This window comes from Suncus etruscus, chromosome 10, assembly GCF_024139225.1.
Source record: "Suncus etruscus isolate mSunEtr1 chromosome 10, mSunEtr1.pri.cur, whole genome shotgun sequence".
Lineage (NCBI taxonomy): Eukaryota > Metazoa > Chordata > Mammalia > Eulipotyphla > Soricidae > Suncus > Suncus etruscus.
The window spans coordinates 102521595-102543817 of record NC_064857.1 but is presented as its reverse complement, the minus strand read 5'-3'; the positions used below and the strand labels follow the sequence as shown (position 1 = coordinate 102543817).

At 40.2% G+C, this 22223-nt stretch overlaps 1 protein-coding gene across 1 annotated transcript in view; it reads left to right on the top strand.

The window, feature by feature from the left end:
- CPVL (carboxypeptidase vitellogenic like) overlaps window positions 1-22223 on the top strand; it is a 144001-nt gene that overhangs the window by 19718 nt on the left and 102060 nt on the right. Inside the window, exons 3-5 of the mRNA XM_049781885.1 lie at window positions 16756-16870; window positions 17838-17896; window positions 19438-19517. Of these exons, the coding sequence (XP_049637842.1) occupies window positions 16756-16870; window positions 17838-17896; window positions 19438-19517 (254 nt within the window). The remainder of the gene's footprint in view (window positions 1-16755; window positions 16871-17837; window positions 17897-19437; window positions 19518-22223) is intronic.

The following is a 22223-nucleotide window of genomic DNA, read 5'->3' as shown; positions in this document are numbered from 1 at the left end:
TAGTGACTATTTGTGATACCAGCAAATTCCCCATCCATATTTGATCTAGATTTGAGATAGTAGGAATTAATGGTGAAAGAAATGATCAAAAGAAAGTAGAACCCAGCCCCCGCTCTGCCTTTTTCTTTTCTGAGCAGACAGAATTTTGTCTCAAAAGTAGATGATAAACATGGGAAGACAGAAAAACTGGCGAGGGTAATGGACTGAGGTGTTCCCTCCTGGTTATCCAACTGAGGTCTGAACCTTTCTTACATTGAACAGTGACCAGGATATTGAGGGCTGTTTCCCTGATTAATTCAATGAAGATGTAACTGTGCCCTGTGCAGATGATGTGCCTTGGCCAAGATATGGGAGCAACCTAAGTATTCAAGTACAGATGAATGAATGAAGAAGCTGTGGTTATAAACAATGGAATACTATACAGCTAGAAGAAAGAACAAAAGCATTCTTTTTGCAACTTGCCACACATTTATAAAACTAGAGGATAGCATACCAAATAAATGAAGTCAGTCCAAAGGAAAGGGAGAGATAGAGAATGATCCCTTTCATAGATGGGACTTAAAGATACAAGTAAAGTAGCAACAGAGGGCCAAAGGCCACACAGCGGGAGAACTGATCTACACAATTGAGTTTGGCAAGGTGAGGAAAGGGCTGGAAAGGGAGAAGAAGCATTGATATCCTTGAGAGATGGAGGAGGGAACACTGGTGATGGTGTTGGGATTACAAACACTGGAAACCATCATTAACAGTTTTGTTAATCACAGAAGCTTTATCAATTAAAATGTTTTTCTTTAAACCATTGTGATTTACAAAGTTATTATTTGGGTTTTAGACATACAATGTTTCAGGACCAAACCCACCACCAATGTCAACTTCTCCCTATCCATGTTCCCAGAGTACATCCATGGCCCAGTACTCCTTGGCCCAGCCTGCTAGCATAACATGCACCTTTTAAAGTTTGGTTGTTAAAATGTGGGTCTCATTATTTTATTGTTGTTAACTTTGGCTTAAGAAACTGCTTCTGTGCTTTGGGGGTTAGTTCTTTAGCACTGGTCATAATCTGAGATATTCCCAGAACAGAAGCAACCCAGCAGGAGAGATGTTGTCACACCTGGTTCTGTCGAAGGCGTCAGAATGAATTTCTGGAAATGAAAAGAAATGAAAAATGAAATGAAATGAAAAGCAGGGACAGCTGAAAGGTATCACCATGTGACAGCTGAGATGGATTCCAAATCCTCCTACCCTGAAATTCCTGCACAGCCAGGTGTCTGAGCCAATAATTTCTGGAACGAGCCAGTAATTTCTGGAATGCAGCAGTTTGAATGAAAGAGATAAAAGCAGACGTGAAGGAGATGGGGTGGGCACCATGATGGGGAAAGAGTTCTTTTCATTTGACAGAAATATGGGCTGTTGGCTTTCAGAGAAGCAGCTGATATTATTATCAGGAGAGAAATGACCCCTTATGAAAATGGAAGGTGTACAAAATAGGATCTCAGGAAGGATGTCATGCTTGGAATATCCTCTGACTATTTTGGGCATGCTGCTTCTCAAATTAGTCCCGCTTTCCTGTTCTTTCTGTCAGACTCCCCTGTTGTTGCCTACACATTAGGGCATAGCAGTTTCCAGAACTTGACATTGCTTTGTTGGGGGTAGAATTGGCTAGACGAATGAAGAGTAACTTTGCATGGTATGAAAACTCTGATGAAGCCAGTGAAGGTGTAACAATCACCAGAGCTACTGTTTATTCAAAACTATGTGCCAGCACTGTGTGTTTACTTATTTAATCCTGTGATAATTCCATAAGGGAGGAATTATCATACTTATTTGTGAGTAGAGAGAGATTAAACAGTTACAAATTTTGCTCTTAAAATGGGCAGAATTGGAATGCAAAATGAGATCTCCCTAAAATACAATTTTCTCTTTATTGTCACTTGTAAATTCTGAGAAAAATGAATATTGACAGGCACTAGAACACAGTGATCAGAAACCCACACTTTTTTTTTGGTTTTTGGGTCACACCTGGCAGTGCTCAGGGGTTACTCCTGACTCTTCGATCAGAAATTGCTCCTGGCAGGCTTGGGGGACCATATGGGATGCCAGGATGCAAACCATCGTCCTTCTGCATGCAAGGCAAATGCCTTTCCTCCATGCTATCTCTCGGCCCGCTTCTTATCTTAGTTGGACGTGGATAAAATCTTACATCCATTCCCAATCTCCAATGTGTCTTCAGGCATATTTCTAAATTTCTCAGAGCATAAGTTACCTTATTTTAAATAAGTTTCAAAAGACTGGGGCTGGAGAGATAGCACAAAGGTAGGGTCTTTGCCTTGCATGCAGATAGATGGTAGTTTGAATCCCGGCATCCTATATGGTCCCCTGAGCCTGCCAGGGGTGATTTCTGAGTGCAGAGCCATGAATAACCCCTGAAAGCTGCTTGATGTGACCCCAGAACGAAAAACCAAAAAAAAAAAAAAAAAAAATCAAAATACCTACCTGATAATAGTTTTGAAAAAAAAAAAAAAAAGATAAGGCATGAAAGCCTTTGGATTGTGCCTAATCCGCAATAAGGTGAATTGCTGTTGTTTATTTTTCATCTTCATTAACATTGTTGCCCTACTTATTATTTTCCTATTAACTCTATACAGAACGAAATCAGTGGCTGAAGTGTTAGCACAGCAGGTAGGGCATTTGCCTTGCATGCAGCTCAACTATTCCCAGCATTTCAAATGGTCCCCAAGCCTGCCAGGAGTGATTTCTGAGCACAGAGCCAGGAATAACTGTGAGTGCTCTTGGGCCCCAAAACAAATTAAAAAAAAATAAGCAGAAAGAATTTAATCATAATTTAGGCAGTCAAAACAAGAACTTAGGGGCAGTTTCCAATAATAAAGATGCAAGCCTAGGCTGAGACTAGTCATTATTGCAGAAGAAAATATCAAAGTAAAATGGACTTTTTTCATATTTTAGGAGATAAAAAGTATATATATACCATTCTTTAAAATAATGTATTTTCCCTGGTAAAATAGAGTTAGTTTTTTACTTTGTCTTATAAAAGTAGGAAAATAGGTTATTTGGTGAATATATTTAGCTAAAATTTTCATGTTGAAGGTCAGAGAGCAAGATATTATGTTTATAGTTAGGCCCACACTCCTTTCCTAAAGGAGCTTTGTTCCTACTCTGGTCAAGGGGATGGTTGGGATTTCGAAACTTTGAGCATCTGGTGGCTTCAAGCAATTTTGGTGTCATATTGAGGAATTGCAAAGTTGTATGGGAACAGTTGCAGGCACCTTTTGAAGGAGCATTTGAGGTTCTTCCTATTTCTGAAGCATGCAGATGTTTATCCTACTCAGTCATATATCAACAGAATCAAGAGATCATGTGATTAGGATAACTATGGTGATGCAGCATCCTGCAGCCACATCCCAATGTAGGGATAATGATCCAGTAAGACAATCTGTATTCAAACAGAAAACATTCTTTCTGAGAGGAAGAGAGTATGCCCCAAGCCTCAGATCCAGGATCCACTAGGCCTCAGAATGTATCTGATACAATTCCATGCTGGGCAGCCTGGTCTCCTGTAATAGTCATAGGATGCAGAAGAAATTACTCCCAGACTCACTGCTCACCATCAGAAGTATTACAGGGAGCTTCATGAACATGATAGATTTCCCTTAGTACTGTCCAGAATCTCCAACAAAGTTTTATATATAGTGGATGTGAGGAAGACTCAGGGATCAGTATGTGTGACAAGCAACAGTATGCTTTAATTTGGTCTCTCCTAGAAGTAGAGGTCAGGCTCCATGGCTTCTCAGTACATCCTGGTGGTTGACTTAAGTCAGGACCTCTGCACTTTGTAGGTCTTACTTTTCTCTACAGAAAGATGTCAAATCTTCTAATATCTCATCCTATTTTCATGCCTTTAATTGCCTTGCTTATAAGGCAGATTTATCTAAATATGCAACCTAAGCTGTGGAAATACCCAAAACTCCAAAACAGGGTCTGAGCTAAAAAACTACAAGACAATGCTCATTTATTCCTTCATATGCATGCTGCCATGAGGTCCTTCTACAGAATATTAGGCTGTTCTGTGCATAAGAGCATGGATGGGCCATTCTCTGGAAATCAAGTTTTTTGGGTCACTCATTCTAGGGGAAGCCTGGCCTGTGCAGAACCCTCACAAATATGACCACGGAATATTCTTGTATGCAGGAAGGGGAGCCTGCATCCTCCAGCCAAAAATCAACTGTAGATGCAGCTCATCCTGCCCAAGTCAAGTCCCCTTATTTCTGTAGTCTTGGCCATTATCTCCATTTCAACCTCAAAGGACATTTTCACATTTCTGATCTACAGCAAGTTTAAGAGTTAGTAGATAAATATTGTTTCTAAGGCCATTGAGGTTTGCAGACACCTTGTACAATATGAGATAACAGAGCCTTTTGTCGTGTACTTAAATACTATGATATTTTGTGATACCCAGAATCTGAGAAATGATTAATACTATGTACTGTGACATTTTCTCTCTATTTATCTGATGTCCATCCATCAGCCAGTTCATCTATCCATTCATCCAATGATGCTTCAGCTCCAATTTGACCCTCTTGCCTTATGGCCATTTCTTATGCCATATTCCTTGTGGCACAATATTTAGTGCACATGATTTTCAGCTTTGTCGGTAGAGGGAGCTGTAGGGACATTGCAGGAGAAAGTTGGCTTTTCTTCCTTTTGCTTCTCTTGTGTTTTGCTCCCTCCCAGCCTGTTGCTCAATCCATCAATGTTGTGTGGGTGTGGGTAAGAGTACCATCAGTGGTGGCACTCCCCCTTAGCTGGCACTCAAACCATGAAGACTCTCTACTGTATCTCTGTTACAGTGACCACCTGACTGCCCCTCTCCCCATACATTCCAGGTTTTACCAACAAATAGGCATGGAACACTCTGGCTCTCTCAATAGCCACTCCCAAATTTTGCCCTCTGAAGGTGATTTTTTGACTTGGACACCATAATTTTTCAAATGTGCACCATCTTTCAAGCAAGCAGGCTACCACACCTTGACTTTATCTGTGACACACAATCCCTGCCACCAGCCATAACCCACCTACCTGTCCCTAGATATGGGTTATCTTTTCTCCTAGCCCAAAGGAGTTGGCCGGCACTGTGCCAGACCTCTCCGTGTTCTCAGCTACCTACTAGGTTGCATAAAATCTTTCCAGTAAACTCAGGACCTCAGCTGTGGAAAATCTTTATCCCCACCTCACGTTTGTCCATCCACAGGTTCTATTCCTCAGGAACTTTTCCTTTACTTCTTAGTACATATTTAGGATTATTCTTCTGTTATAATAAATGCTTACTTTTAATGATTTTCCTCCATTTATTGATGGATACAGGAAACTTACACAGTATTCTGTGGTTGAACCAACCTGAGAAGATGATTTATAGGGAATGTGATAGAAGACATTTGTCATTAATTTTTACACTTGTCCAGGGGTTGTGGACACCACAACTAACCAAATCAGAGAAAATATTAGAACTTATAATAGAATTAAAGGTCAATGTCTTCAGGGTAAATAGGACAATAATGACAAGCAGAATACCTGGGGCTGCAGAGACCTTAATTGAAAAGTAAAAATTCTGTGTTCACAACCTAACTGATAAAGTCCACCACAGTTATTAGATCTCTCCTACCTAGAGATGCCAAGGGAACAAGGTGGGCCTCAGGAACTGGAGAGGTATCAGAAGCCAGGGCAGTGGATCTTTCTGTCTCAGCCTCAGTCTGTTCAAGATCCCAGAATCTCTTATCTACGCACCCTCTTCTTTATTAGCAGATAATCTCTGCTCCTCCAGGTACTCGGCAGTACCTGGATGTTCTAGTTATTGGGACAATCAATTTACCTGACTTTGGTCCCTGAAATTATCAAATTGACAATTCTAGTGCAAAGTAAGAATCCTGCAGTTTGAGACAGGTTCTTGCTCTTCATCCATGGTGAAGGGGGCTTGGTCATATGGCATAAACATGGCTAGAAGGGCCTTTTCATCAGGAAATGGAGAGTTGCCTCTTAGTCAAAGGAGAGCAAGCTGGACAGGTCTCTTGAAATATGTCTACAATGGTTAAATCCACAGTAATGCCTCAAGGATTTGTAGGGCTTATACTTAGGCTTAATCTTCTTTGAACTTGTCCTCTTCTCATGGTTGCTTGTGTACTTCAATACCAGTGGTCTGGAAGGATTGAAGGTAGAAAATAAGCTAAATAAAATTATTGAAAAAATCTCATTCCATACACTTTAACAGAAACCTTTTAAGTGCCTGAAACCCTTTGGGAAATGAAAATTTTAATTAGAAGTAAATAGTAAAACTTCACAATCACTTTTTTTCTTGACATCAGGAAGGAAGCCGTGCTGCTTCTCCATCCATCACCTTATTCCATTTCTTCAAAAATTCTTCTTTCTGACAAAGAAGCCATGCATGGCTTCATCCTGAAGGAATGAGATCCATGTAGACAGGTTAGGGAGAGAAAGTTGGAGAGGTTTGTGCTAACACAAATGAATGAGACATTGCACAGCTTGGTGAGAGCTGGTGGGAAGATTGCGAATGACTGAAGGCCTCAAAAGTCGAGAAAAGCTTTGAAAAGTTATTTTTCCATGTGAAAGTACAGTATCAACAAAGATAAGCAATAGTCCACAGCAACCATAGTAAGTAAAATTTCTCTGAAAGACACAGAATGTCTTATAAAAGCCATTGGTATGGTTTGTGTATGTTGAATGAAAATATTATGAGGCAACTAGTTAGTGATTCCAATCACAAAACCAATTTCTTTGAATAAAAAGCTCTGTCTTGTTTAACACCATTAGTGAAGCAGTTGAAATATCAGCTGAACTGGAAGCTGTGTGGTAAAATGGGAGTCCATTCAAGCGTACTTGGGGGAATTTTAAGACATTTTCTTGAGGTACTAATGACTTCAATTAAGATAAAACACATTATTTAAACCAAGCAAATGATCAGCTTTTGCATATAGAAGTGTGAGGAGAGCTTTAATTAATTTACTAATTGCCCATCTCCTCTTAAGTAGTACCATTGATTTGGGTCTGTTAGTGGTTTACTTGCTGCTTTCTATTACCAAGTGTAGTTTTCCTTAATTCTTTAGATGTTCAGAGTATTAAAATCAGCACATCTTTATCATGCATCCCCTCCTCATTATTTAATGATGCTTTAGTGATGTGTAAGGCCTGAGGGATCTCTGTCATGTGATAGAGAAGAGAAACTGGAAGAATCGAACAGATGGGTATGATTTGGGTGAGAGAGGGGGTGAAGAGGAAAACTTTGTACATCTGGCAGAGTTATTTGGGGAAGGCACAATAGCTGAAGCATTTAATTGTATGAGTTAAGTTTCATGATTTTTTTTTCTGGACTCGCCTCTGTTGACTCCTCTTTTTTATTTTCCTCAAGACTCGCCTTATGCATGGAATGGTGTCTTTTTAGTTTTTAAAGTAATTTTTATTTAATTAAGTGACTGTGATTTACAAAGTTATTGATAGATTTAGTTTTAGGCATAGAATATTAGAACACAATCAACCACCAGAGTCAACTTTACTTTATGGTGCTCATACTCTATTCCTACTCACCCCCAGCCATAACCTCTACCTATCAGCTTGATGGACATATTACAAAGTTTGATGACTCCACCTTAGATCTCATGTTTTCAATGTTGTTGAGGCTATACGTTGGATATAGAGGTATGCCACTCTCCCACATTACCAATATAATCAGAAACCTAATCCCTGCTCTACTACTATTTCCCTTTCTCATCTTCCTTCTTCCCCCTTGATTTCTTTCTTTCTCCGCCTGGAGTCAAGGGTAACTTAGGCATTCCCCTTTACTATATTACATTTCCTCATTCATTTATTCTATATACCACAGATAACTGAGATCATCCTGTATTTTCATCTTCTGACTTAGTTCACACAACATAATATTTCCAATTCCAACTAGGTTGCAGAAAATGGCATGGATTCTTCAATTCCTTGAAGCTGCATAATATTCCATTGTGTAATACTATCCATATATCCATATCCATATCCATATATATACCAATACCATATCTTCATAATACACTCATCTGTCATAGTAATTAGGTTGATTCCTTATTTTTAGCTATTGTACTAAGTACAGCAGTAAATAATAGTGTGTATACATCATTTTGATGAATACATGGTTTTAAGTTCTGGGAGTTGATAGCGAAAAGTGAAATTGCTGGGTTATATGGCAGCTCAATTCTAAGTTTACTGAGGACTTTCTGCAGAGCTGAACTAAACAGCATTCCCACAGCAGTGGATGAAAGAGTTCTTTTTTCTGCACATACCTGCCAGCACAGATTGTTCCCATTACCTTTGATATATGCCATTTTCACTGGTGTGAGATAAACTCATTGTTATCTTGATTAGGATTTCTGTAATAATAAGTGATGCAGAACACTTTTTCTTGTACCATCCACATGTCTATCTCTGATAAGTCTCTGTTCATTTCCTTTCTCCATTTTTTGATATGTTTTAATTTGTTTTTGTTTATCTTTGTGAATGATTTATATGTTCTAGATACCAAGCCTTTATCTAATTTATAGAATGTGAATATTTTTCCCAAATCAGTTAGCTAACTTTTAGTTTTAGTTCATATTTCTTTTATCATAAAGAAACTTTTAAGTTTGACATAGTTCCATTTATTTAATTTTGATTTTGTTGTCTTTACCAGTGGTATCAGATCAATGAAGGTGCCTCTGAGTCTAAATCTTAGAGAATTCGGTGTAGATTTTTCTCCGTGTACTTTATAGTTTTTGGTTGGATCTCTTGGTCTTTGATACATTTGAATTGACCTTTGTGTAGGGCGTGAGATACGTGTAGTCATTTAGTTTTCTGAGCACCATTTGTCAAAGATATTTTGTTGCTGGTTTTTGGGGGGTGGGTTGGGTCACACCCAGTGGTGCTCAAAGGTTACTCCTACTTCTGCGCTCAGAAAGCACTCCTGACAGACTCAAGGGACCATATGGGATGCTGGGAATTGGACCGGGGACCTTCCTGTGTTAGCCACGTGCAAGACAAATGCCCTATCACTGTGCTTTTGCTCCCGCTCCTAAAAGAAACTGTTTTAAACTATCATTTCTTGTTTTCAGAGCCTTTATTGAAAATTAGCTTTCCATATATATATTCATATATATATATTCATATATATATTCATATATATATGAATATATATATGGTGTTTACCCTAAGACATATATTTTCCACCCATATCTATCCAAGGATGAATAGAGACCTTTTCTTTATTTCAGTACTATTAAGTTTTGATCACTATAGCTTTAAAATACAGTTCCAAATTAGATAATGAAATACCTCTCGGCTTCTTATTTTTTAATATGACTGACTGGCTGTGGTCCCTTCTGATTTCATACAAATGTTGTTATTGACTTTCCAAGGTCCTTAAAGAATATCCTTTGAATTTGGATGGGGGTTTACTTGTATTATATAACAGCTTAGGTAGGATAGTCCTTTTAACAATATTGATTCTTCCAATACATGAGCATAGTATGTTTTTCCATTTCTTAAGGTCTTCTATCTATTCTTAAATAATTTGTAGATCTCTCCTTGATCTCATTTTCCTCATTTTTACCATTTTATATAAGAATGTAGCCAATTGTTTTTATATTGAGCACATTGTAGATGGCTGCTTATTGTTTTGGTTTATTGTATGCAGGAGGTTTTTGTGGATTCTTTAGGGTTTACGCATAGTAATAGACCAATGAGTTTCACTGACTTTTAGAAACTATCCTAAGAAACAAGTTTTAGTATTTTATCATCAGTGTAAATTAATAATGGGAAATTATAGGATTATCTTCTGTAGTAATTCTACAAAGCAGAAAAGTAACTGCCTCCTGGGCTCTTCATTATGAATATTGAACAAAGTGTCCAAGTTCACGAACTGGCCAGCAGGGGTCACCAGAAGAATTGAAAGGGCTTCTGAGGCAAAGTGGTGGCTTCTCCAACAAAGGGTGTGGATTTGCCTGACCTTCCTTTTCTAGGGACTGGTTACTTGAATATTTTTTACTTCTTTATTAGGTAGAATTAATTGTTCATAAGGAATTCTTGCTACAATGCTCCTGTCTATTTACCATTAGTACACGTGATTTCATTTTCTTTTAAATATTTAAATGCTTTATGACAAAATACTTTTTTCTGGGGCCGGGCGGTACCGCTAAAGGTAAGGTGCCTGCCTTGCCTGCGCTAGCCTTGGATGGACCGCGGTTCGATCCCCCGGTGTCCCATATGGTCCCCCAAGCCAGGAGCAACTTCTGAACACATAGCCAGGAGTAACCCCTGAGCATTACCGGGTGTGGCCCAAAAACCAAAAACCAAAAAATAAATAAATAAATAAATAAATAAATAAATACTTTTTTCTTTCAGATATACAATTCAAATCATCAGAGAATTTCTTTGGGTCTTTTGGGTCTGAGTTCTTTGGGTATTTAATCTGATATTTCTTTATAGTTTTCTCACATTATTCACTTATTGTTTTCCCACACACACACACCAGAAAAATAGTCAGAATTAATGTCTAATTTGGTGCGCTGGGCATGGTTCCAGGTCCTGTGCACAGATTTATTTTGAGTCAGCCAATGACCTGGGAGGCACACATTGCTCTTACTTCAAAACAAAAGAAGAGCCCAAAGAACAATACAATGGAATGCTTTGCCTTGTATATGGATGACCCACTTCAGTCCTTGGCACTGCATATGATTCCCAAAGCCCTTTGAAGAATGAGCACAAAGCCTGGAGGAAGCCCTAAGTACTGCCAGGTGTGACACCAAACCAAACTAACAAAAATATTTTTAAAAGCAGATGGCACAGATGCAGAGAAATTAAATAACTTGCCTAAGGTCTTATAGCTGTCAAGTTGTAATAGTCATGTTAGAATTTAAACCATTATACTCTGGCTGCTAAACCCACTTTTCTTTTCTGAAGTGGGTAGGTCTTCCTAACTGTGCTCAGGACCCTCGTGGCCATACAGGGAGGTAACCCAGCAGTGATGCTGTTGAGAGGCACCGTGAACTACCAACTTGTTCATAAGATTTTTGTTTCAGGCAGTAAATATTCAAACACCAATCTCACCACTGATGTGACTTTTCTTTACCAGTGTCCCCAATTTCCCACCTATTATCATAGTCTTTGCTCATGCAAGCATGAATTGACTTCATATTATGTTACAACACAAAGGCAAATGGAAGTACCAAAACTTAGATCAACAAAGCTCAGTTTGAAAGGATTGCTATAGCTCACTAAGGTCAGTGTCTAAGGATTTGCTGGATTGTTATTGGTGGTAGTTGAGCCTCCTTGTTACTGTGTAGGTTCATTGAGTTTGGTAGATGACTGCAACTTTCCTATCAAATTTCCTGTGATACTACTGGACTGACACTACTATAAGATATTAAAACATCATACTGCTGTGCAGTCCAGGGGTTTTATATCTAAAATTTTCAAAGTTTCATAAGATTAAGTTGAGGAGGAGCTATAGTGATAGTACAGTGGTAAGGCATTTGTCTTGCATGCAATCAACATAGGATGGACTCTGGTTCGAATTCCGGCATCCCATATGGTCCCTGAGCCTGCCAGGAGCAACTTCTGAGCACAGAGCCAGGAGTAACTCCTGAGTGCTGCTGGGCGTGACCCAAAAACCAAAAAACAAAATTCCATCTGAGAATTTAGGGGGGTGGCATTAGGCTGTAGTTCATGCAGAAAAGGGAATCTGCCCCCTCCTCACAGGAATGCCACAGAGATATCAGCCAGGACTTAACTATCTACCCTGTATCAACAGCCATTCCTTTCTTTTGGATCACTTCACATTTTTACCGAGCCTCCATCCCCTAAGTGAGGATGAAAAATGAGAAAACCTTGTACTCTTATTCTATGGAGCAAATTATATGTTCTTGGGAACAAAGAACAACCACATAATACCTTCATGCCATCACTTTCCCCATAATGAATAATCATGGTATCACACTCTTCCCTGCTATATGACTGAAGTCTGCTTGAGGTGAGACAATGGCTCACTCTCTATTTCTGCATTTTCCAGAGTCTGACTTTTACATATCTTTCTAGATAAGGGCAGTATTAGTTCATGGTTGACTCATCAAAGTAGAAAGATGTGTGTGGAGATTTCTTTCTGAAAACCTGCTCTTTTCAAAGATTGGTGGGCCTCCCTCACCTCACCTCCTTCAGGAAAGTAAATTTGAGGAGTCAGCTCAGCTGAGGGGAGAGGTATATGTGTTCTCTTCTTATTTAAGCATTCCAGGAATGTGTTGTCCTATGCTTCCAAATTGCATAATACAGAAATTTAACACTGAGCTGTTTGCCTTGACTTTCTAGTATGGCCTTTCAGGGTCAGACATTTTTTTCCAAGAATGCGGAGGTCCATCACTGTGCTTGGTCACAGAAAAGGACATGAAAGGCCAGGGGAACAAAGGGTGGAGGCCAGTGCCCCTGCCACTCTGAGAGGCCAACAGCAACCTCTCTGTGACTTTTACAGCTTCTCAGCCTAGCTCACACAGGGCAGCCAACTGGAAGCTTTGAGAAAAAAACCTAAATTATCCGGCATCATTCCTGGTTTCCCCAGTCCCCAGTTACAGGGTTTTGACCCACAACACTCAACTTTTTAAAAAATATTCAAAAGTATAGCAAGACTAAAATTCGTGGACTCATGGGACACTTGTGGTAGCTTCAGACACACTCATATACATTAAGAAGGAAGTTGGTGGGGAGGACTGGGTGCCCCTGTAATAGTGAAGTTACATTACCTTACCTTCATGAAGATGCTGAATGGCTTACTTTCACACAGATCCCACTGTGTCTGCACCTTAAATCTACATGTCTTGAGAAGGAACACCAGTATAAAGGGGTCCTAGGGAGTGGTAATGGCAAGGAAAGGGGCCTGAAAGGAGATAAAAATCGTATCAAACAAAGCACATACAAGAGGGCTAGGGTAGAGGGTTCTAGATATTACACATAGTGGCGTTTACTACACTGCACAGTAGCATTTTTACTAGGCTGTCCTCAACTTTTATTTTCCCTGTTTCATCTTATAAAGCAAGCCTCTGGTGCTCTTAAACTCCTTATGGACATTGGTGACCTTTGAGGTAGGAGACTTCACTAGAACAGAAGTAAGTGAGAAAGATGTCAGTGAAGAGAGTCAGGAAAAATGCAAATGTCTGTGTGATCACTAGGTTTCAAGATTTCCTATTGTCCCCATTGCTCATTTTTACAGAATACAAATGTATGCAGGGGCCAAGGAAAGAGGACAGGGGCTAAGGTGCTTGCCAGACCGGCTTTGAACCTTGGCACTCCATATTGGCTTCTTAGCATCATCAGGTATTGTCAAAGCACATGCACACCCCCCCAACACCTCCTCACAAACAAAAACAAATTTAAAAAAGGAAACATAGAGGATAGTACAAAGGGCAAATTGCTTGCCTTCTATGCCATTTTTTTTTTTTTTTTGGTTTTTGGGCCACACCCGGTGATGCTCAGAGGTTACTCCTGGCTATGCGCTCAGAAGTCGCTCCTGGCTTGGGGGACCATATGGGACGCCGGGGGATCGAACCGTGATTCGTCCAAGGCTAGCGCAGGTAAGGCAGGCACCTTACCTCCAGCGCCACCGCCCGGCCCATTTTTGATCCCTGCACTGCATATAGTCCCCTAAACCTACGGAAGTGATTCCTGAGCACAGAACCAAGAGTAGGCCCTTTACATGCGGTCCCTAAAATTAAGGAATAAAAATAAATTTGAAACTAAGTACATATTTGTAGAATCACCAATGAGGATGTCTGAGCATTAATTTGTCTTATCCTATCAATAATCAATAGTCACATGGTTTGTATCCTGTTATTGATCTTTATTTTATACATGAGCAGAGACAGAAAGCTACGCCTATACCCAGTAGCACAGTTCATGGGTAGGGAAGCACAGAGATTTGAATTCAGGTGAGTAAGAGCTGTTGTATTTTTCCCTTAGACTCAGCCAACTCTTGGCTTTCCAACCCTGCTGATCTGGGCTTCTGGTTTGACTCTGTCTCCTCACCTTATTGTTCCTTATGTATATTCTTATTTGTACTTCCCCTGCTTTTGTCATGCATTAGGAACTGTCCTGATGCTTTTTAAATATTTTCTTACATATGGACTCTTCATCTTTATTCTCCTGTTCCAGGCACTTGTGACCATCTCCTCTTTCAGCATGTACCCACCAGCCTCTCTGGAGCTGCTAAAGGATTCTCAGACTTGCTGACTGAAACAAAAAACAAAAACAAAAAAACCAAACCTCTATCTCTGCACCTTGGACTGGTTAGGACCCTGAATAATTGGCTCTTCCCCCAGGATCTTGACCGTGGATTCTCAAATCATTTGCTCTTCCTCAAACCATTGTAGATATCTTCCCTACCCCTAACTTAGCTATTTCCTACTCTGAGACTGGATTTAGAAATAAATACAGACCTGGGTTTTAGACCCTTTCCATGCTAAGTTTCATCCATGGCAACCCTACATTCCTAGATCACACACACACACCTGAGTTGCTTTCTGACACAACTCTGTTGCTCATCAAAGTGGGTGAGGCAGATTTTCTCAAGCCCTCCGTGAAACATGGCTTTTCTCAGCTGACGGGGTACAGCGAGATGTTTCTGGATCTCGATGGGGCTGAAGCAAAGAAGGTTCTTATTGGTGAGCAGGGCTAATGGCCCATTAGTGAACCATGAACGGTCTCTGGTTCCAGTGAAACTCAGTGGCATTTTTTCCCAGTTGCTCTGGAAGATTTGCTGAAGGCCAGTGGCCTCCACACTCACTGCTCTTTCAGGGCTCTCATTTGTCCTGAGATGTTCCTGCTTCTTCTTTCTATCTTAGCTTTGTGCCCTGACTTCATGGGGGCGAAAGTTTCTATAGTTTTCCATCTCAGAATCTCTTGAGTCCTTCCCTGACCCCGTGTCTCTAAAAAGTGCCTTTTTACTTAGCCCTTCATTGCTATGTTAAAGTCACCTGTATTTCCTCATCACATGCTAATCACTGTTGATTTTTGTTGGCTTTGCATTGTGTGTATTCCCTAAGAGAGTGGAGTTTTCAGAGAAAACTGCGGTTGTATCTTTCACTACTAAGTCATACACTTAATTCTGAGCCTGAGGTGCTCAGAATTGTGTTGAGATGTCCAACTCCCTGGGCGATGCTTGATAAAGAGGTATCGAATGAAGGAAATGCAGATCCTGACAAACAGAGGTGGTACTGTTGCCACAGTTGCTAATTCTCAACTTTCCAGTCCTGTCCATGGCCTCTTCTTATTTATATCTCCTATATCACAAAATCAGTTACTTGGGCTGGAGAGATTGCACAGCAGTAGGGTGTTTGCCTTGCATGCAGTTGATCCAGGTTAGCCGGTGGTTTGAATCCCAGCATCCCATATGGCCCCTCATGCCTGCCAGGAGTGATTTCTGAGCACAGAGCCAAGAGTAACCCCTGAGTGATGCCGGGTGTGAGCCAAAAACAAACAAATAAGTTACTTGTTTAGGGTTTTATGGATTTTTATTGCACAACCAAGACCCTATATTGTTTTAATGTTGTTTTTTAGATTTTATTATTTACCAAGAAATAAAAAAGTGCATAATTGCATAATTGAGTATACTGTTAAATAATTAATGATGGTGGTGGATGATGAAGGATGGATGGATCTTTCTCTGCCATCCCAGGCCACATGGCTCCACAATCCCCATTTAGCTGGCGGGTTCCAGGTTTAGGTGAATGGCGAAATCAAACTCATTCAGAGACAGGCATCAGGAAGCATCAGCTTTATTCATACCCTATCCACATGTGTGGCCTCTATCATAACCTTTCATGCATTTGCTATTCTTAGCTAGCCCTGCATCTTAACTCCTTTCAGCCATCTTCCCTTTGACCTCCATGCTGGCCAAAGACCAAACGGGCAAATGCAACAATTGAGTTTTAGCTGTATGATGTTGGAGCACCTATCCCTTCACTAGTGTCTACTTTCCTCTATAATGGTCCCCATTTTATTAAACCGTGTGCCAAATTGAACTTTTGGGTGTCCACAAAAAATACTGTCAACAATAAAAGCTTTTTGAAAGTGCAACAGTCAAAAATTAATTTACAATCCAACACAAATTCAGGGTGTTTCTGATGGAGCTTCACCTGGTTACATTTACTGTGCAAAAAGTGGTTGTAGGGAGAACAAATTTAAGAAGCTCTGCTCTAAGGGACATTGGGCATGTCTATGACTTTGTAGTTTCTGAATGTTGAGTTAAATCCTTGTACCCATACTGCCTTCTTGGTGAAGCAAAGCTGAAAGTCAGCAGCTACAGATCTTGGGAAAGATAATGAAGCATGCCATCAGAAGATAGTTTTTGGGGGGTAAGTTGTCTGTTGGGAAGATGTTGATCAAATGGCAGAGTCTACCAAAAGCTTTTGGTATTTTGACCAGACCCTGATTTAGGTATCTATGACAGATAAAGACAAACTGTCTTCATTTGATGGGTTTTATGTCAATTGGTGGAGAATAGACAACTCACAAAAGAGACATGAGCATATGAGAAAATGCCGTTTCTGGTACTTTGCTTGGAGGGAAGATGCCCAGTGGAAGAGGTTTTTCCACAAGCATAAGAGAGGATGGAAGGTTTGCTTGGGTGGACTCTGCAGTGTTCAATCTCAATACTGGTTTCACCCCTTTCTCCAGACACAGCCATTAAATGCCCCAGTCGTTCTCTGGCTGCAGGGTGGACCAGGAGGCTCATCTCTGTTTGGACTCTTTGTGGAACATGGACCTTATTTTGTCACAAGTAACCTGACTTGTAAGTATTGCTTAAATTCCTTCCTAAGAAGAATTCTTCACCTCAGCCTTATCTCTGCTCAAGTTTAGAGAGGACTCTGAGCTACTCAGAATAGCTTCATAGTTTCGTTTAGAAAAACACAGCCTCCTAGAGGGAGGAGCCTCTAGGGGGAAAGTCCAAGCTGGCTAGCTTTCTCCCTTTAAATCTGGATGACAGGTTCGCAACTATATTCTTGCTGTCTGCTGCTGACTCAGGCAATCTCAGCTTCTAAGAACAGTTGGTATTTATTACTCTTTGGGAGAGTGCTTGCAAAAGGACTAAGGGGTGAAATTATATTCCTAAATTTTTCACAGGGACTGAACACAGTATGATTCAGTCACATAAGGGATTGAGTTTCTTGGCAGCAAAATGGTATAGAAGGGGGCTGGGGAGAATGGAGTGGAAAGAGAGACCCTCATCTATCTGTGACTGAGTGTAATTATGGGGAATGGAGGGGAGTCTTACTTTCCTAAGATCAGAACTTGGAAAGTAAATCAAATTATTTGATTCAATATAAAAAGCCTGCAAGCCAACTCAGTAGAAGCTGTTGTTTGCTTCAGCAATGAATAGAAAGAAGAGGATTCCAGAGGATGGATATTAAGGATGAGTCATTGGGTGGGAAAGAGATGGTTTACTGTGTGTGTGTGTGTGTGTGTGTGTGTGTGTGTGTGTATGTGTGTGTGTAGTTAGTGGGTGTTTTGACAGGAACCAATTACAGGGAATTTTGCACCCAATCTTCACCTTTCATGAAGAAATTGCCTAGATCTAGGAAAACTAAAGGAGATATGAGAAGAAGGAAATAAAGATCCTGGAGTTCATTTTCCACTGGAAGAGGGAGCAGCAGTGTCAGAGATAAACCGAGAGTTGGTTGCAGAGAGAGGGAAGGTGAATTGGTCTGTTGCACAAAGCTGGACCTTAGATAGTTTAACCTCATTTTGTCTTTTAATAGTGCGCATCAGAGACTTTTCTTGGACCAGTACATTTTCCATGCTTTACATCGATAATCCAGTGAGTAGCCATTAGATGTCACTTATCATTTTTATTAAATAAACTCATAACACAAAGAGATGCAAAATGTCCCTTTTGAGAACAGAATCTAACTTATTACAAAACAACTTTAAGATTTAGCTTCTCAAATTTTTATCATGATAGCCCAGTTTGGGAAATGTGCTTGTGTTTTCTCTCCTGCCCTTCATTTTTTTTTTGTTTTGTTTTGTTTATTGAGCCACACTCAGCAATGCTTAGGGGTGACTCCTGATTCTGTACTCAGGAATCATGCCAGAAGGTACTTGGGACCATATGGGATTCCAGGGATCAATCCTTGGTTGCTGTGTGCAAGGTAAACACCTTACCCACCAGCTTCTGCTCTCATTTTTGAACCTTATGAAGTATTCTGTTCATTGAATTAGACCATCCAAAAATGAATGCATTTATTTTTTCCCACTAATATGGGTTCCCCTATCATTGTTTGTTAGATAGTAGGAGAATCCCTCAGGCCTTAAATAAAGCTCTAGACATACTTAGTCAAGGCCAAATCCCTTCACTTCTGACTGCGAACTGAATGCCTCCTCTTGAAACAAAATGTAGGATTCTACTCAGAAAGTTCTTAACTCCATTCTAATGAACTGCAAGATGGGACGGTTATGCACACAGAAAGAATCTACTTCCAAATAATTTTTCTCACTTCTCTGATGGCTTAAAAAATAAAACAAATAAATAAACAGGGAGAAAACATATTGCACCATTAACATTCCCCCACTCTTCTGGTTTTGTTTTGTTTTGTTTTGTTTTTTTGTCCTCTTTCAGAGTTTATAATTGTATATTTCTATAAAAGCTGAATTAGCATCCCACTTTCTTGGATATGGAGTTGGGGCTAAAAATCCAAACAAGTATTTCTGTGTTATGAGTGGGGAATATGCATTCTCCCTATAAGTTATTGATGTGAAATAAGTAGCTGCTATCCATTGGACTGACCAATTTCCGATGAATTTCTAGGTCTACGGAACTATTCATTTTAAACAAATTCTTGTTCTAAAATGGCTTATTTGCTCAAGGTGAAAAGGGCTTCATGGCTATATTTCTCAGAAAAGAAATGAAAACACACACAAAAAGCAGAACTATCTTTCATCCCCAGGGTTTGTTCCTGGCAGAAGAGTAATGTGCCCTCCAGGCATCAGAGAGCAGACCATGCACATGGGGTCGTTGGATACTGAAGTAGGGGCCAGAAAAAGTGAATTCCTGCACCTTAAATCAACATCTGGCAGGATGCCCCCTGTGGAATTTGGAGGCTTCACCACTGACCTCAGGGCAAAGCTTTGTGCTGCTATTTTATTTGAGTTTGGAGGAGGAGTGGGGGGAAATGGATGACAAGCAGCCTTCTCCTGATGGCAAAGAGCCAATCAGAGGCCAGGTTTTTGGATTAAAGTCAACTTCCTTGCAGCCTGAGATATTTCTGCAGGGCTCTGAGGCACATGTTGCTCTTTATTTATACCTGTTTGGTTATTACATGTTGCTCTTTATTTATACCTGCTTGATTATTTTCCCTTTAGGTGGGCACAGGCTTCAGTTTTACTGAAGACCCCCGGGGATATGCAATCAATGAGGATGATGTGGCGAGAAATTTATACAGGTAACAGGTCTGCTCTCTCTTTCAATTAGTATGTTTATATCTTGATAGGAAGGTTCTGGGCCCCGAGAGATAGCACAGTGGTGTTTGCCTTACAAGCAGCTTATCCAGGACCAAAGGGGTTGGTTCGAATCCCGGTGTCCCATATGGTCCCCCATGCCTGCCAGGAGCTATTTCTGAGCAGACAGCCAGGAGTAACCAACCCCTGAGCACCGCCGGGTGTGGCCCAAAAACCAAAAAAAAAAAAAAAGATAGAAAGGTTCTTCTAGTAATCTAAGAATTGGTTGATTCTCATAGGATAGAATAAGTTTTCTGAGTATGTGTGTGTGTGTGTGTGTGTGTGTGTGTGTGTGTGTGTGTGTGTGCACTCTATTGAGATAACATTGGTTTGCTATCATTGATTCCAGGAGTGCTTTATATTTGTCACCTCTAAAGGTTAATTGTCATACAACACCATTACCAAAGTAATATCCTCCATTCCACTACCATCTATTATTTGTACCCCTTTGGCACACCTCTATTCTGAATACAAGGGGTTATTTTTTCCAAACCAAACACAAGGATTTTTTTTTTCTATTCTCTTGCTTTGTTTCTTTATATTCCTAATATGGGTGCGATCAGTGAGTATTTATCTTTCTCTTTCTGGCTTTTTCACTTAGCATAGCATCAGTTTATGAAGATTTTTTAAGAATACTCCATGAGGACTTTTGAAGCCTACCTATGAGTAGACTCAAGCCCCACATATTGAACCTATTGTCCACTTGGGTGGAAATTATCAGTGATAAGTAGGAAAAGTGGCCAGTAGACAAGACTAAAAAGAGCAGGAATCTTAAGGCAGGCTGGTAATTTTGTAAGCAAACAAACAAACAAAACCTTTAAGGAACAATAAAAACAGCATAAGTATTCAACCAAAAATTATTTTCAAGCCTTTTAGCTAGATGCCTGAGATGTTGCTGCTGGCCTTCCAGCATATTTTTTTGCTAGGAAATGACATCTTTTTATATATTTGCTTGTTTTCTTTCCCAGGATTTCTCCTTGTGTGACCCTCAAATGCCATTTTTACTTAGAATTTTTCATGCTCCTACTTGACTTTTCCAAGCTGAAAGCTCAAGTCATCTTTTCTACTTTACTTTCCAAAAATGAAAGGAAATTTAAAGTTATAAGCCCAATCTAAGAGTAAATGCACAATTTCTTTCTTTTTTATTCATAGTACAGCTATTTTTAGTACTATGTGTAAGTGCTTTCATACTTGCTCACAATTTTCCAGTTTGATTACTAGAGTCCAATTTCTCATTTTTTCCCTTAATACTGGACACCACTTTATGCATTGTAATAAATTACGAGAGAAACAAGCAACTAGAATGATAACTATATTTCCCTCTCACCACTAAGCATTCATCCTGCCTATGACTTGGAGAGCAAACTCACCAATCCAAAGTGAGAGTGAGTCTAATAGGAGCCAGAGCATCTTTTTTATATCAAACAAAGCTGGTTCATTTTCTCCTTTCTCCTCAAGTCTGGTGGGGGGGAAGAGAGAGAGAGAGAAAGAAAGAAAGAGAGAGAGAAGAGAGAGGAGAGAGAGAGGCGAGAGAGGAGGGAGAAGAAGAAGAAGAAGAAGAAGAAGAAGAAGAAGAAGAAGAAGAAGAAGAAAAAGAAGAAAAAGAAAAGAAGAAGAAGAAGAAGAAGAAGAAGAAGAAGAAGAAGAAGAAGAAGAAGAAGAAGAAGAAGAAGAGAAGAAGAGAGCGAGAGAGAGATAGAAGAGAGAGGAGAGAAGAAAGAGGAGAGAGAAGAGGAGAGAGAGGGGGAGAGAGAGGGGGAGAGAGAGGAGAGGGGAAAGAGAGGAGAAGGGAGAGAGAGAGAGAGAGAGAGAGAGAGAGAGAGAGAGAGAGAGAGAAAGGAGAATTTCCTATCTATCTTCCAGAGACATTTCTTCTTTCTTTGCCAACTCAGAAAACGGTTGCTGTATCCTACACATTCATTGTTTCCCATTATTTTCATACTTCCTTTTAGCATCCAGAGGGGTTGCCTAGGATTCCACACTTTTGCTTCCAGGTACCATAGATCCTGAAAGCAGATTAGCCTTATTTTCAGAGAGCTTCCCTCCAATTTACCAGGCTCACAATCTCCCTATTTCTGTGCAGTCTGACCTCACTGGCTTACTAAATCACCAGGCCTTTCTCATCTAGCCCAGACCAAGTTCCCTCCTTAGGATCAGAAACCTCTCCTCCCCCATCCCTCTTCCTGGCTGTCCTCTTTTGGCATAAATCCAAACAAGCTCTGTTGTTTAGCTAGCAAAATGCTCTGAGGGCAGAGGTTCTGTATTAAAGAAATGCGTCAGCCCTCCAAGCCTGAGCTTGGCCATCTCTTTTCTGTCTCTCCCCTCCTCCAAGACGGTGGTCACAGCTTCCAGTTGACCCTGCATGTGGATTTTACTGCTGCCATGTGGTACATCTCCTCTTGCATGACATGTAAAGAGAACCTATTTCAAAGCATCCATTGTTTATAGCTTTTTAGTTCTTTTTGCTTCAGGCTCTTAGAACTGGAAAATAGCTAATCAAGGGTAGTGCAGAAAACTGATTTCAGCTGTTTCCTTTATAGTTTACACTATTTGTTTCCCTTTGTGACTGCATTCTTCTCTCGGGCTCTCCAGATGGGTGTTTGGAATAAGAAGGACCCTTTGAAACCTGTAAATGGGCTACTACAGGTTTA